At 38.5% G+C, this 14,872-nt stretch overlaps 1 protein-coding gene across 4 annotated transcripts in view; it reads right to left on the bottom strand.

Annotated features, from left to right (window-relative positions):
- frmd3 (FERM domain containing 3) overlaps window positions 1-13,881 on the bottom strand; it is a 246,935-nt gene extending 233,054 nt beyond the window's left edge. For all 4 annotated transcript variants that reach the window (XM_034170458.1, XM_034170459.1, XM_034170460.1 and 1 more), the window contains exon 1: window positions 13,557-13,881. In XM_034170458.1, coding sequence (XP_034026349.1) covers window positions 13,557-13,661 — 105 coding nt within the window. In that variant the 5' untranslated portion in view covers window positions 13,662-13,881. The remainder of the gene's footprint in view (window positions 1-13,556) is intronic.
- Window positions 13,882-14,872: the final 991 nt, after the last annotated feature.

The following is a 14,872-nucleotide window of genomic DNA, read 5'->3' as shown; positions in this document are numbered from 1 at the left end:
CTGTTGTTTGGTTGTTTTGAGGTTTAAAGACACCTTTACGTCTATGTTCCACATTTCCGGATTTTATATCAAACCATTTCTGCACATTTTTTAGGCAGTGTTGTCCGACTTACTTGATACATTGTCAACAAAGTTCTAAATTTAATAAAATCATACAATTTAAGTAATGCTGACTTGGTAAAAAGTTCAAAGGTATGATCTCTAAGCCACTTTTACAAAATTTTGAAGTGGATGTAAACAAAACACTGAAATTAACAAAAAATAATGTGTGCAGCCTGCTGCTCTCATGTTCAGTCAAGACCTGCTGCAGGAGAGACAAGTCAACTTTCCTGTGCATCCTTCTCATGTTTCCAGCTCCTCACCCCTTCATCCTCAACTCCCTTTCTTTCTGTCTTCTCGTCTTCTCTTACTTTGTCCCCTCAGTGCAAAATGGGATTTTAATCTTAAAGCAGTCATATGATATACAACCCCAATTCCAATTAAGTTGGGACTCTGTGTAAAATGTAAATAAAAACAGAATACAGTGATTTCCAAATCCTCTTCAACCTATATTCAATTGAATACACCACAAAGAAAAGATATTTAATGTTCAAACTGATGGACTTTTTTGTTTTTGTGTAAATATTTGCTCATTTTGAAATGGATGCCTGCAACACTTTCAAACAAGCTGGGACAGTGGTGTGCTTACCACTGTGTTACATCACTTTTCCTTCTAACAACACTCAGTAAGCGTTTGGGAACTGAGGGCACAGTTGAAGCTTTGTAGGTGGAAATCTTTCCCATTTTTGCTTTATGTACGACTTCGGTTGTTCAACAGTCCGAGGTCTCCGTTGTCATATTTTGCTCTTCATAATGCGCCACACATTTTCAATGGGCAACAGTTCTGGACTGCAGGCAGGCCAGTCTAGTACCCGCACTCTTTTACTACGAAGCCATGCTGTTGTAACACGTGCAGAATGTGGTTTGGCATTGTCTTGCTGAAAAAAGCAGGGACGTCCCTGAAAAAGACGTTGCTTGGATGGCAGCATGTGTTCAGCACTGACGGTGCCATCACAGATGTGTAAGTTGCCCATGTCATGGGCACTAACACACCCCCATACCATCACAGATGCTGGCTTTTGAACTTTGCGCTGGAAACAGTCTGGATGGTCTTTTTCCTCTTTTGCCTAGAGGACACGACGTCCATGAATTCCAAGAACAATTTGAAATGTGGACTCATCAGACCACAGCACACTTTTCCACTTTGCGTCTGTCCATTTCAAATGAGCTCGGGCCCAGAGTAGGCGGCGGCGTTTGTGGATGTTGTTGATGTATGACTTTCGCTTTGCATGGTAGAGTTTTAACTTGCACTTGTAGATGTATCGACGAACTGTGTTAACTGACAATGGTTTTCTGAAGTGTTCCTGAGCCCTCGCGGTAAGGTCCTTTACACAATGATGTCGGCTTTTAATGCAGTGCTGCCTGAAGGATCAAAGGTCACAGGCATTCAATGTTGGTTTTTGGCCTTGCTGCTTACATGTAGAAAGTTCTCCAGACTCTCTGAATTTTCTGATTATATTATGGATTGTAGATGATGGAATACCTAAATTCCTTGCAACTGAATGTTGAGAAACATTGTACTTAAGCTGATGGACTATTTTTTCACGCAGTTGTTCACAAAGTGGTGATCCTCGCCCCATCTTTGCTTGTGAACGGCTGAGCCTTTTGGGGATGCTCCTTTTATGCCCAATCACGACACTCACCTGTTTCCAATTAGGGGTTCTTTGAGCATTCACAAACTTTTCCAGTCTTTTGTTGCCCGTCGCAACTATTTTGAAACATGCTGCAGACATCCATTTCAAAATGAGCAAATATTTGGACAAAAACAATAAAGTTTACCAGTTTGAACATTAAATATATTCTCTTTGTGGTGTACTCAACTGAACATAGGTTGAAGAGGATTTGCAAATCATTGTATTCTGTTTTTATTTACACTTCACACAATGTCCCAACTTCATTGGAACTGGGGTTGTATTAAAAGATTCCTTCATGAAATGAACAGAGAGTCATTACGACAGCGCTGGACTCTTGCAGCAAACATCTCCCCCCCGGAGCTGCATACAAGAGTCCCAGCATAGTGCCCTACCTACATTTTTAAGCCTGCTCTCGGCCCACACCCAGGCGGGTGGTCCTTGCCCTGTGCGTGGCTCAGTAGAGCTAGGTAACTGTTTGGAAAGTGTTGCATTTGACATCTGTATGCGGGGTGACCTGCTCACGTTATATATCTGTTATATATCACGTTATATATCTGAACGGTATGTGTCATATCAAAGCTGTGGTCTGCCTGTGTCAGCGTGATAAGCAAAGAACAGTATGTATCAAGACTCCTGTTGCCCCAGGCAAAGATATGAAGCTATCAAGTGGTCCGAGAACAGGGTCATGTGACATACTGTCCAACAATATCAAACGGCAAATGTCAGCTCTCCCCAGTTTGTCCATGATCAAAGTTATACACACAGTAAAATCACCAGTGTGAAATTAACACTGACAGTGAACATATTCATACTCTGGTCAGAATAGGACCATATGTACACTGGCAGTGTTAATTTAACACTGTCTGTGTTAATCTTACAATGATTTTACTGTGCATGCACGCATGCATAGCTTTTTTTCTCTTTTCTGCATTCTGACACAAGCAGATTCCTTTATTTTTACACACCCACAAACAGACAGTGGCAGAAGACATCAAACGCACTACAATTGTCACTCATGGTAACAGCAACATGACACATAACTAAACCAGTTGAACTACAAAAGCGCAATAAATCAATAACACAAACAACACTCTTAAACTAACATAAATCACAATAACAACATTTAAGACCCCAAAACCCCTTACTCTCATGGTGCATTGCAGCACAATGCCCATAGGTAGAAATCTTGGTCCTATCAACTTTCCATTTTTCAGCGTTCATTCTTGACCAAAAATACATGAGCATACCAAACGGCAAATGTCAGCTCTTCCCAGTTCTCCGTGATCGAAGCCATATGCAAACAGACGCCACTGGGCTAATATATATATATATATATATATATATATATATATATATATATATATATAGTGAAAGTATTCACAGTGCTTCACTTTTTTCACATTTCATGTTACAGCCTTATTCCAAAATGGATGAAATTCATTTTTTATCAACATTCTACACACAATACCCCATAATGATAATGTGAAAACAAGTTTCATTGAGATTTTTGCAAATTTATTAAAAATATAAAACTAAGAAATCACATGTACAGAAGTATTCACACCTTTTGTTCAATGCTTTGTTGATGCACAATTGGCACCAATTACAGCCTCACATGTCCTTGAATATGATGCCTCAAGCTTTGGCACACTTTTGGAATCATTGGATTCAAGCATTCACTCCTTCCTCCATTCATACTTTTCAAAAACAATGAAACTTCTCCATTTCAGGATTTACTATGTTGTCTGTGAATTATTTTCAATTCAAAAATATAGGGTTTATAAATAGTAGGCATATCATCTTTTTCTTTTTGTTTGCATTTTACACACTGGTCCACTTTTTGAAAATGGGGTTGTAATATATTGGCATCTCAAACTAAGAGGTGTCTGAAATGGGCCACTGACCAGGATGAGGTCACTTAAAATGGAGGTAGAAATGTGAATATGTTTATTAAAAAAATCTCCTAACGTTGCAGCCTTACAAGAAAATCAAAGGGAAAACATCAAATGTTTGCAGAATTTGGGCTGATTTGATCATAAATTATTCACATGTGGAGGGTCTTATGTAATGTTGTAGTAGACCAGACTTGGCCACCTGAATGGCACATTATGACCTTTACTTTAAAATAAGCAGACTATACACAAATTCATTCCAGTAATAAATAAACCATTTTATCAACAAACTGAATTCTGAGAACTTTTAAATTCTATAATCCATTTAGTGCCAAATACTGCTCCCCAAGGAGTGCTGGCTAATGCAGCTATGTTTTATGCAAAGACAAGAAATGACGCCTCAGAGGAACATTAAAAGGAACAAGGGCACTGCACACTCATTCTGTTGTGACACACGTTTGTAAAAGTGCAATTTGACAAAACTGTTGTCAACAGTTTCAATGATTGGATTCAGTTTATTTCTGCATTCTGCAACTTGACCTACTGTAGAGACACAGAAAAGACAGTACAAATGGAAAGCAGCGATGTGCACACGGAAATCAACAAGTAAAAGGTGAAGAATGTCGCTGGAACGAGGCACAGTGCTGTTGTTGAACAGTGGGCTTGCAGTAAGAGGAGCACGAGCCGTCATGAAATATGTAGGAAGGAGCGGCACAGGACCAGAACACAAAGCCATTAAAGAAAAGCACTGGAAAACTCAAGTCAGCAAGAAACACAAATGTCCATTTCCTTCTCGCACATGAGCAGAAACACAGTGTTAGATATTCATGTATGCACATGCAGTCTGGTGAAAGTTAACGTTGTTAGGCAAGTACAGAGGATTTAATGCTAAAATACAAAGACACATGCACACACTTTCTTTTAAAGTGTTTTATAAACCCCTTAGTGCACATACAGAACATCAGTGAAACAGTTAGTCTGACATCCACCAAGTGTTTCTGGTCTTTTAGGGTCACACAACAAATCGAGTCTGCTGACAGCCTCACTTCAACGCACTTGTCCTGTCGGCCTCAGCCCCGGAGCGCTGAAGGGATGTGCTATCCATCTTCAACTTGAGCCTGAGCCAGATGGTTGTTCCTGAGCGGTGGATAACCTCCTGTCTGGTCCCTGTGCCCAAGAAGAAGAATCCCAGCACACTTAATGACTACAAACCTGTGGCCCTAACATCGCAGTTATGAAGTCACTTGAGAGGCTCATCCTGAGGCACCTCCGCACAGTCACCGAATCGCCGCTGGACCCCCTGCAGGTTGCGTACCAGCCCAACAGGGGAGTGGAGGATGTCATCATCTTCATGCTGCACAGAGCTTACTGTCACCAGGGCCCAGTTTCATAAAGCAACCTAATCTTTCAGTCTACTAACCTTTCTTAGTGGACTACAGTTAGTCACCCAGCATTATCCGCCTAGTCACCGTTTCACATCGATGGCTAAACTTGTAGATTAGCTGTCTTACCTTAGTCGACTGTTTTCACAGGAATAACGGTCTCGTGCGTGCCGTTGCCGAGAGACGGCTCCACGCATGTCAGTTTTGTTTACTTCCGGGTTGGTCGTTGTCATGAACTATCCAAGCTTTGTTTAGTTTACTGGCTTTTTTAACATTTATGGACGCATGCGAACTGCAGAACGACGTGCTAGGCACTTAGCCTAGCAGTTTCACTCTTCAGTTTCTTCTTCTACACTTTCGTCAACCTTTTTGTGCACACAACACTGCTCAGCTTAACAGTGACACCCAGTGGCTGGTGTGAGAACTGTAACAAGCACATCATGACAGTCATCTGCTGCAACCACGGACAAAAGCAGAGGAAGAAATACTTTTGAAGAAATACGAGCAATGTAGGTGGGCTTTTGAGTTAGGGCTGCAACAAACGATTATTTGGATCATCGATGAATCTGATGGGGTTTTGACACAATTAATCGATTAATCGGATTAGCAGGGAATTTTTTTAAAATGTGCCAGGGAAACAATTTTTCTCTCCTTCCATCACTTTATTTAATAACAGAACATTATTTGAATAAAATTAAAATACTTGAAAATCAACAAATCGTCAAATGGCCCTTGGCTGTTGAAATATAAAATAATAAAGAATAAAACAGTTTATAATAAAGAACAAAAATAATTATTTCAAATGACATTGCTTTATCAAAGTGCTGAGTTGCCATAAAACAACATTGATACATATAAATGTTATAAAATATATGGTGAAAAAAGAGGTATTTTTGTTGCTGCAAATGACCAATTAGCATAACCAGTTAACCATAAAACCTAAATCAAAAACTGTAGCCTGACTCATTATATGCGCAACATTCTCTATATAACTTGTAAACTATGTGGTCATTTCACAATGACACATGTGACTCATGTCTCTTTCTCTAAAATTGTATTGTAGCATTATTAGTTATTATTACTATTATTATTGTTGCTTTTATTATTAATAAATAAATAAATAAAAATACATTTAAAAATATTCTAATTTGTAATACATTTGATTCTTTTACGACAACAAACGCTGAGCCATTAATTATTATACAGAAAACAAATGCACAAACATGCTGGAATTCCAGCAGCTTAATGCTAACTTTAACATTGAAAACGCCATAGACATGCTAACACATTTTTTGACAAAGTTTTTTTTATTCGGCACACAAAATATTCAAATACAAAAAAATTAACAATTCCACAAACAAACACAGACAAAACTAGTGAGTCCGAAAGGGTGTGGGCTGAAGCAAAGCTTATTAGCGCCCACCCCTGCTAGTACAAGTCCAACAATTCTAATCAGTCATATTTACATAAATATAAATTCACTACTACATGTCGACACACAGACATACACATCAATATACTATTCACTTATAATTATATTTATATAGTACCAGATCACAAGAAAGTCGAATCAAGGCACTTTACGCCAGTAAGGACTAACCTTACCAACCCCCAGAGCAAGCACTAGGCAACTGTGGTGAGGAAAAACTCCCTATAAGGAAGAAACCTCAAGCAGACCAGGCTCTTGGGGTGACCCTCTGCTTGGCTGTGCCATATATACCTATATACATACGTAATACTTTACAAACTAAATATATACATACATATACACAGTCACTTATATACTATACATATACACCTACCCATATCTATATATCTACATACGCATATACATACCCACACATTCAAATATACAATAAGTCCCACTTATAAATTGAACATTCCATATAAATCAAATTATATTTGCTTCTTTATGATACTTAGACATAATGTTCTTTTTGAGTAGTTTCTTAAATCTCACTAAGGTACTACTCATTCTAACCTCTGTTGAACATTTGTTCCATTTCCTCACCCCAACCACAGACACACAAAAACCCTTTACATTTGTTCTTTACTGGTGGTTTCATAAAATTGCACAACCTCTTAAACTATATCTGGATTCCCTCAATCGGAACAGACTCTGGACATGTCTCGGTAAGGCTTGGTTTTTTCGCTCGAAATAAAGTTTGAATTGTAATGTAATCGACCAAATCAATGAATTTTAATAAATTTTAAAGACACAAATAGAGAATGAGTTGGTTCACGATATTGTTTATTGCAGATGATTCGTATGGCTCGTTTTTGCAAAAGGAATATTGGATTGGTATTTGATTTGTAAGTGTTTCCCCATGACTCAACACAATATGTCATATATAGGTACCATCAGAGAATGATATAAAGTAAGTAACCCTTCTTGCGGCAGTAGGTCTTTGGCTTTATACAAAATGGCTATAGTTTTTGACAATTTTGATTTCACATAATTTATATGTGGTTTCCAGCTAAGTTATTATCAATTATAACACCTAAAAATTTATTCTCTGTTACTAACTCAATTTCCTTATTGTTTATAGTTAAATTTTACATTTGGGTGCCTGTTTATTTCCAAATATAATACATTTAGTTTTCCCAAGGTTGAGTGACAACTTATTAGCGTCAAACCAAACCTTAAATTTTTCCAGTTCTTTCTCCACTATGTCCAGAAGCTGTTCAAAATTTTCACCACTACAGAACACAGTTGTATCATCCGCAAAAAGGACACATCTCAGTGAACTCGACACCCAACTTATATCATTTATATAGATTATAAACAACAAAGGACCCAGCACTGAGCCCTGCGGCACCCCACATGTGACATCCCTGAGTTCAGAATTTGTATTATTGAATTGAACATACTGAAATCTGCCTTGTAAATAACTAGCTATCCATTCATATGCCAGACCTCTGATTCCATATTTCTGCAGTTTACTTAATAGTATTCCATGGTTAATTGTGTCAAACGCTTTCTGTAAATCAAAAAAAACACCTATTGTGTATTGTTTATTGTCAATTGCAGTTGCTATACTTTCCACAAAGTCCATCAAAGCATGTGATGTAGTTCGAGACCTTCTGAATCCATATTGTTCTTCACAAATGATGTTATGCTTCAGTAAATAATCATTTAATCTTTTAGCAAATATTTTTTCCAAAATTTTGGAAAATTGTGGCAGGAGTGATATAGGTCTATAATTAGAAAATGTGTGTTTGTCACCAGTTTTTAAACAGAGGAATTACTTTGGCTATTTTCATTTGAGAAGGAAATTTACCAGTACTTAGTGACATATTGCAAATATAATTGAACGGTTTTACTATACAATCAATAACTTTTTTTAATAAAGCCATATCCAAATTATTAAAATCAGTCGATTTCTTACTTTTTGAACCATGAACCAGATCAAGTATTTCCCTTTCATGAGTACCACCAATGAACATTGAAACAGATTTGTTAAACGTTGAATTATTTACCCAGAAGTTATTAGTTGATGAGTCAATTTTACTGGCAAGATTTTTACCCACATTAACGAAGTATTCATTAAAGTGTTCAGCAATAGATTCGTCGTTATCAATCGTGATGTAGTTGTTACTCTGAAAAAATGAAGGATAATCTCTAGTTACTCTATTCTTTTTTACTATTTCATTTAATATGTTCCATGTGTTTTTGATGTTATTTCTATTTTTGACAAGTAACTCATTATAATATGTTTTTTTACTGAGTCTCATGATATTGATTAACTTATTCTTATATGTTTATACTTACTTTCAGCTTCCTTAGTTCGTAGTTTTATGAATTGTTTATATAGTACGTTTTTCTTTTTACATGCCCTCTGAAGTCCCTTAGTTATCCATGGTTTGTTGCTATATTGATTTCTATATATTTTGTCAACAAATGGACAGTGTTTATTATACAAACTGGAAAAAATGGAAATGAAAGCATCATATGACCTGTCAACATCATCAACAAAAACATCTGACCAATTCTGACGATAAATCCTCCCTTAAATTATCAATTGTTTCAGGTGTTACTTTTCTACTCATGAATTTGATATTGCTTCGATACTTACAACAACCCTCCAATGCAAAGACTGAGAAAACTGGCAAGTGATCACTGATATCACTGACCAGTAGTCCCCCACTAAGATTACCGGATATAACGTTAGTTAAAATATTGTCAATGAGAGTTGTTGAGTCCATAGTTATTCTGCTAGGATGAATGATGGTTGGAAACAGTCCTAAACAGTACAAGGTGTTTATAATGAGGTAATTTGTGGATGATTGTGAGGGTTTAAAAAATCTATATTGAAATCTCCACAGACAAATAAATGCTTATTTCTGTTGATTTTGTTGTACATTCCTAAGATAATGTCTTCAAAGGTGTCAATATTTGTCCCAGCATTAGCATCAGCGTTAGCATAAAATACATCTATCAACTGTTTCAGAAGACCATAACAGGTCAGTTTAACATAAAAAAGGTAAATTTTCCTCAGACATATGCTCTTTAGGGTTTTAGTGGGGAAAAATTAAGATAAAGTGAAATAAAACAAACAAAACCAACGAAGCAGCAGCTCAAAGCACTCCTTCATTGGTTCAAGATTCAAAGCAAAGCTCAGTTGATTATATGGAAGAAACAAAACATTTGTGGTAAAACAAAGTTATTTAACAACTAATCAATGATTAAATTAGTTGACAACTATTTTAATAATCGATTTTAATTGATTAACTCTATTAGTTGTTTCAGCTCTATTTTGAGTGTTTAATCAAGTGGTGGTACATGGTAGCTGCCATTTTTTGTGGTAAGACATTGAAGTTTTATTGACTAAAATAAGATTAGCCTCCTCTGTACCAGGCTACAAAGTTTAGTTGGATAACGTGAAACTTCAGCCGACTAAGTGCTTTTTGCCAGCATAGCGCACTGCTGTGTCTCAAGCCTTGTGATTGGCTGCCAGGTCCAATAAACATCAAAATGACTAACAGGAACAAATCTGAAAACATTTTGCTTTAATTAATGCTTGATTTTGCTGGAAATTTTCACATTTTCCCCCAAAAAACAGAATTCCGGAAACTTTCATTACTGCCACAAAATACCATGTTACTCCAGGTGTTTGTCATAAAATACTCCAAACAAGCAGACACAATCTCCACATCCAGCTGCATCAAGCAAATTCTGAGCTAAAGACAAGACACAGAGACGCTCTGTTCAGCAGCTGTCACTCAGAGTGACCACGCCCCCAATTATACAGACCTTTATGACTTAAAACATCTTAAACTAAGATGTTAGAAAAAAGTTGTCATGGAGGCAGAAACTGTTGAAAGAGACCAAAACCGTTTTTTGTACCTGGCTGTAAACATGCTTATTTCTACTCTAAAGTTGGACATTTTAACACAGCGTTCTAAGGGAAAGTGCTCTGTTTTGGAGCCAGCCTCAAGTGGTCAGTCAAGGTACTACACTTCTGCATTGACGACCTTTATAGTGGACTCAGGTTCACTTTTGGTTAAAACATGGTCTCTTATTTGTAATAACTGCACGCTTGGTGTAACAATAACCTGTTCAAAGGCACTCTATTAACGGTAAGAAAAGCAAGATAAGTGTTACTCTTTTGCCTTCTCTGGTTAGGGGATTGAACCCATGACCTTCACTTCATAAAGGTGCATTTACACATAACCAAGACGTGTTACGAATGTCATTTTTCTGTCATTCGTGACACATTCCTGACATTCTTAATGTGACTTAACGCATCTGAATAGGTTTCTTAATAGTGCGTGTTGGTGCGTGATATTCTTGATATTCGTGGAGCATGTTTTTGCCTGTCAAAAAATCTTCCACGAATGTCACACACCACCCTCATTTCGTCTCACGTCGTGGAGGTCGCAACTAAGTGTGTTGATCCGTCTTGATGAGTACTAATCCTTAATAGAACGTGACAACGTTCATAGTGGTTCCTGTGATGGTTCTTGGAGCCCAAACTGTCAAGTTTTAACACGACACATTTCACTGCGCGCCACGATGAATCAGTTTTCTGTCACGTGTGCACAATTAAACTCGGCTCCAAATGTCGTTCCACAGTTTCTGCTGAAGTTCCTCAGGACGCTCCTGCAGGTGTTCCACCTGCTGTTGTAACCCATGAGTGGGAGAACGGGTCTGAACCAGAGGAGCGAGAGGAGACTCACGTGCAGCCAGACATCTCTGCACCTCCTCCAGTCCGGCGGAAGAAGAAGCGCGCGCACAATTAAACCCTGCTGCACCATATTCAGTTTGATTGCTGACACCAAGTCGGCTAAAAGTTTCATTTCAGTGCTCTTCAGCGCGCTCCTGCAGGTGTTCCACCTGCTGCATGTGCCTGATGTTTGGGAAAATGCGCGACACGAGAGCCGCATGAAGCCACACATCTGGCTCTGTCCTCCTCCTCCTCTCTGCGCCACGGAGTGGCGCAGAGCCCAACTACGCATGCAGTCACAAAGTTCTTCTGAAAAACTGTAACAATCTGAATTTGGTTGGATGAATATGGGTGTGTGTGTGGAGACAATTCACCTCGTTCACAACGTGACAGAACTTAACGATGCGCTGTTGCGCACTATTACGCGTAACAGCAACACGTGCCATTAATCGTAACGTGTGGTAACAGGTTGCAGCAGTTCCTGAGGACACCTGACGCCTCTGCCCCGAATCATCACATTCGTGATCAGCGGCCAAGAATGTGTACTTCGTGGCATTCGTGACTTGTCGTCGTTATGTGTAAACGCAGCATTAGGTTGACTCTTTAACTCTTGGGCTGCCATTTCCCCAGTGACCACAACCAGAGCAGCACTCTTATGATGAAAATAAAGTTGATTTAATGGCTGCCAAGAGCAAAACAATGCTGAGTGAACTGTAGTTGATTAACACTCTCAGAGGTTAGGTACGTGATTTAAAATTTTTTAATTAAAATTAAATGAATTGTAAGTAACAGAAATGGTGTGGTTGGAAACAGCCTATAGAGACCTTCAAAATGGTGTTTAAATATTTGTTCTATGTCACATATGAAGAAAGGTATGAGCATTTGAAGGTCAGAAGGTCTTAGTAATTTAGGTCTGTGTGCTTAAGGGAAAAACACCAGAAAGCTGAGACGGAATAATGTCTGATTATTTACATTTCACAATGATGGTACTCTGTCAAACCTAATTATTATCTCATTTAAATGTGTGATTTGCAACGATCCGCCATATAAACACTGTATTCTAACAGTAGTTTCCAAGCTAAAAAAGACCTATTTTGCCATGTCCGCCGTCTTGCAGGCTTGACCTCGGTGTTGTGGATCATAAAAATATGCATGCAAAGGCCTTGATCACCACCAAACTTCACACATAAATTACATGTTCTATATTTATGAAAACTGAGCTTACTCACCTTTTCCAGCGAATGTTTTCAATGCAATTTTTCAAATCAATTTTTCACAGAATTTCCTAACTTCTACTCGTCACAGGAATACCATTTGAAAACAAGGTTCTGGGGGTGGGGTTCATCTAAATCAAATAGGGAGATTCCCAATTGTCAAAAAATAAACGCATTCCTCGAAGCGCAAACTCAGCACTACTGCCTGGAAACACTCACAAGCCAGGTGCAGCTGATACAGCCACAGCAGCAGACGCCATATTTAGGTCATACGCGCGTACCTACAGAGTTAAAATCCAGAGTGACACATTACACAGTTAACACTGACAGTGTAACTGACAACTTTTTACGGCCAACTTTTTGCTCCAAGTATTCCATTAACTGAGTGCCAAAAAAAAGGCAAATTACACCAACTCAATAGTCAGATTACCTCCAGATATAACTAAAATAACACTCTTACAATCTCATCAACACCAGAATTTTAACTCTTTTGAATTTGCTGGGTAATAAAGAACTTCTTTGTCTCATTTCTCACTCAGTCATGAACAGAAATAACACTTGAATTAATGTACGATTCAACATTAACGCTGTTAAGCTATGACAACATTGCGGGTGTAAATTCCGTTGAAATTAACACCAGAATCAACACTTTACATGCACATGCCACAACAATGGAATAGCACAGCTATTGCTGCGCATACAGCCGTCACAAAAGGTCAAATAAAGGAATGCAACATCTCAGCTCTTCCTGTGTGTTTTACAAACACTGACACTCTGATTTCCATCAGTCACCCCAGCAGAAGTGTTCATCATTCCTCTCCTCCTCACCACACCCCTGAATAGACTCTGCATGCTGACTTCATCCTAAGTTTTCACCTCATGCTTGGACCAACACAAATAACACATAAATAAACCATGGTCATGAAGCTTCTATCTTCCCCTCCCTTCATGTCCTTAGGCAGCACGTGTCTGCTGGACGTGCAGTGTGAATTTTAAAGGAGGAATGCGTGCACACACACAAAAAAGGCCTTTCTTTGTGTAATTAGCACAAACACAACATAAGGCCCCACAATCTGACGTTTCTTCTGCGTGCACGTGCGTACGTACCGGAGAGATGTTGGTGATTTACGTCAGTGAAACAGCGCGCGGGCAGCTTTAGTTTTGTTACCTGGATGCTGCAGCAGATCTCGGAGTCGTCCAGTAGCCGGATGGTGCAGAAGATTTCCTGGTCCAAGGAGCGGATGCTGGGGCTGCGGAACCGGAGCATTTTCATCCTTGTGTCGGCTCAGTTTCAGCTCCTCATGTCAGCGGATACGGACGCGCGCACACGCGGAGGACTGACGGTGCGCGATCGTCACCTCTGGTGGTAATAAATGGGCGGAGATGGATGGATGGAGAAGAGAATGGATGGATGTAACACAGCGCGTGTGCACTCCACTCACAGCCGACCTCTCTCTCTCTCTCTCTCTCTCTCTCTCTCTCTCTCTCTCTCTCTCTCTCTCTCTCGCTCCTCCCCCTTCTCCACGTTTTCGACAGGCGTTTTGAAGATGCTCCACTTTACAGTTTTTTTTTTTTTTTTTTTTACCCCACGCGTGGTGTCAGATTGCCTGAAAGCCTGTTACGTGCACAGTGTGCGCTCTCCGTGCACGGAAATATAATGCAGCATCTAATAAGCGCCATACAAGCTTCAACAAGAATTTACAGCACTGTGCAAAAATAAGGGGGAGATCAAAAAGCAAATACCCCCGATTATAATGTCAATCATTTATTATTAAGGACTAAAAGTAAATGTGACGCCACTGCGTGTCTTAAAACCAAAATTTGTTTGTTGACCTGGTTTTACAAGATCATCATTTTGATCAAGTCATTATTCATTGATGATCAGATGCGGATCTATATGAAAATGTACCAAATCTCACAATTTCTGCACAAAATCAGGACAAAAAAAAAAAAAAAAAAAAAAAAAAAAAAAAACTACCTAACTATATCTGTTTTTTTTTACTAAAGTCTGAGGTAACTGTTTTTGTGTGAACGTTTACAAAAGAGCCCCATTAAAGTACAACAAAGGCAACTTTAGCGATAAAAATGTATTAACATACATACTGTTGTAGCCGAGTCTTTGGTCTGTCTTATAATAACCATAAAACAATAAATGAGGAGGCTTCAGTTCTTATGAAGTCGTTTTATTCCTTACTTCACTCTTTTCTTTTTCTGTCAAATCAACCACACCACGCTGCCTACAACACTTCCGCTCTACGCCTTCAAAATAAAAGCCGAAGACATGAGTTGTGACAGTTTATAACAGGAACTTAAAACCACTATATGAGGGAGGCAAATGTTTTCAGAACCCTTGAGGAGCCCCAAATATCTAAAAGAAAATCTTCTAAATAGCTAATGTTTAGAAATAATTACTGATGAAGAAAACTAAAAAATAAATCAAGTGTTTGTGTGTGTAGAACTTTTTTTATGATGAAAATCTTTAAA

Source organism: Thalassophryne amazonica, chromosome 5, assembly GCF_902500255.1.
Source record: "Thalassophryne amazonica chromosome 5, fThaAma1.1, whole genome shotgun sequence".
NCBI classification, from domain to species: Eukaryota; Metazoa; Chordata; class Actinopteri; order Batrachoidiformes; family Batrachoididae; genus Thalassophryne; species Thalassophryne amazonica.
The sequence above is the reverse complement of the archived record's forward strand: the minus strand, read 5'-3'. Positions and strand labels throughout refer to the sequence as shown.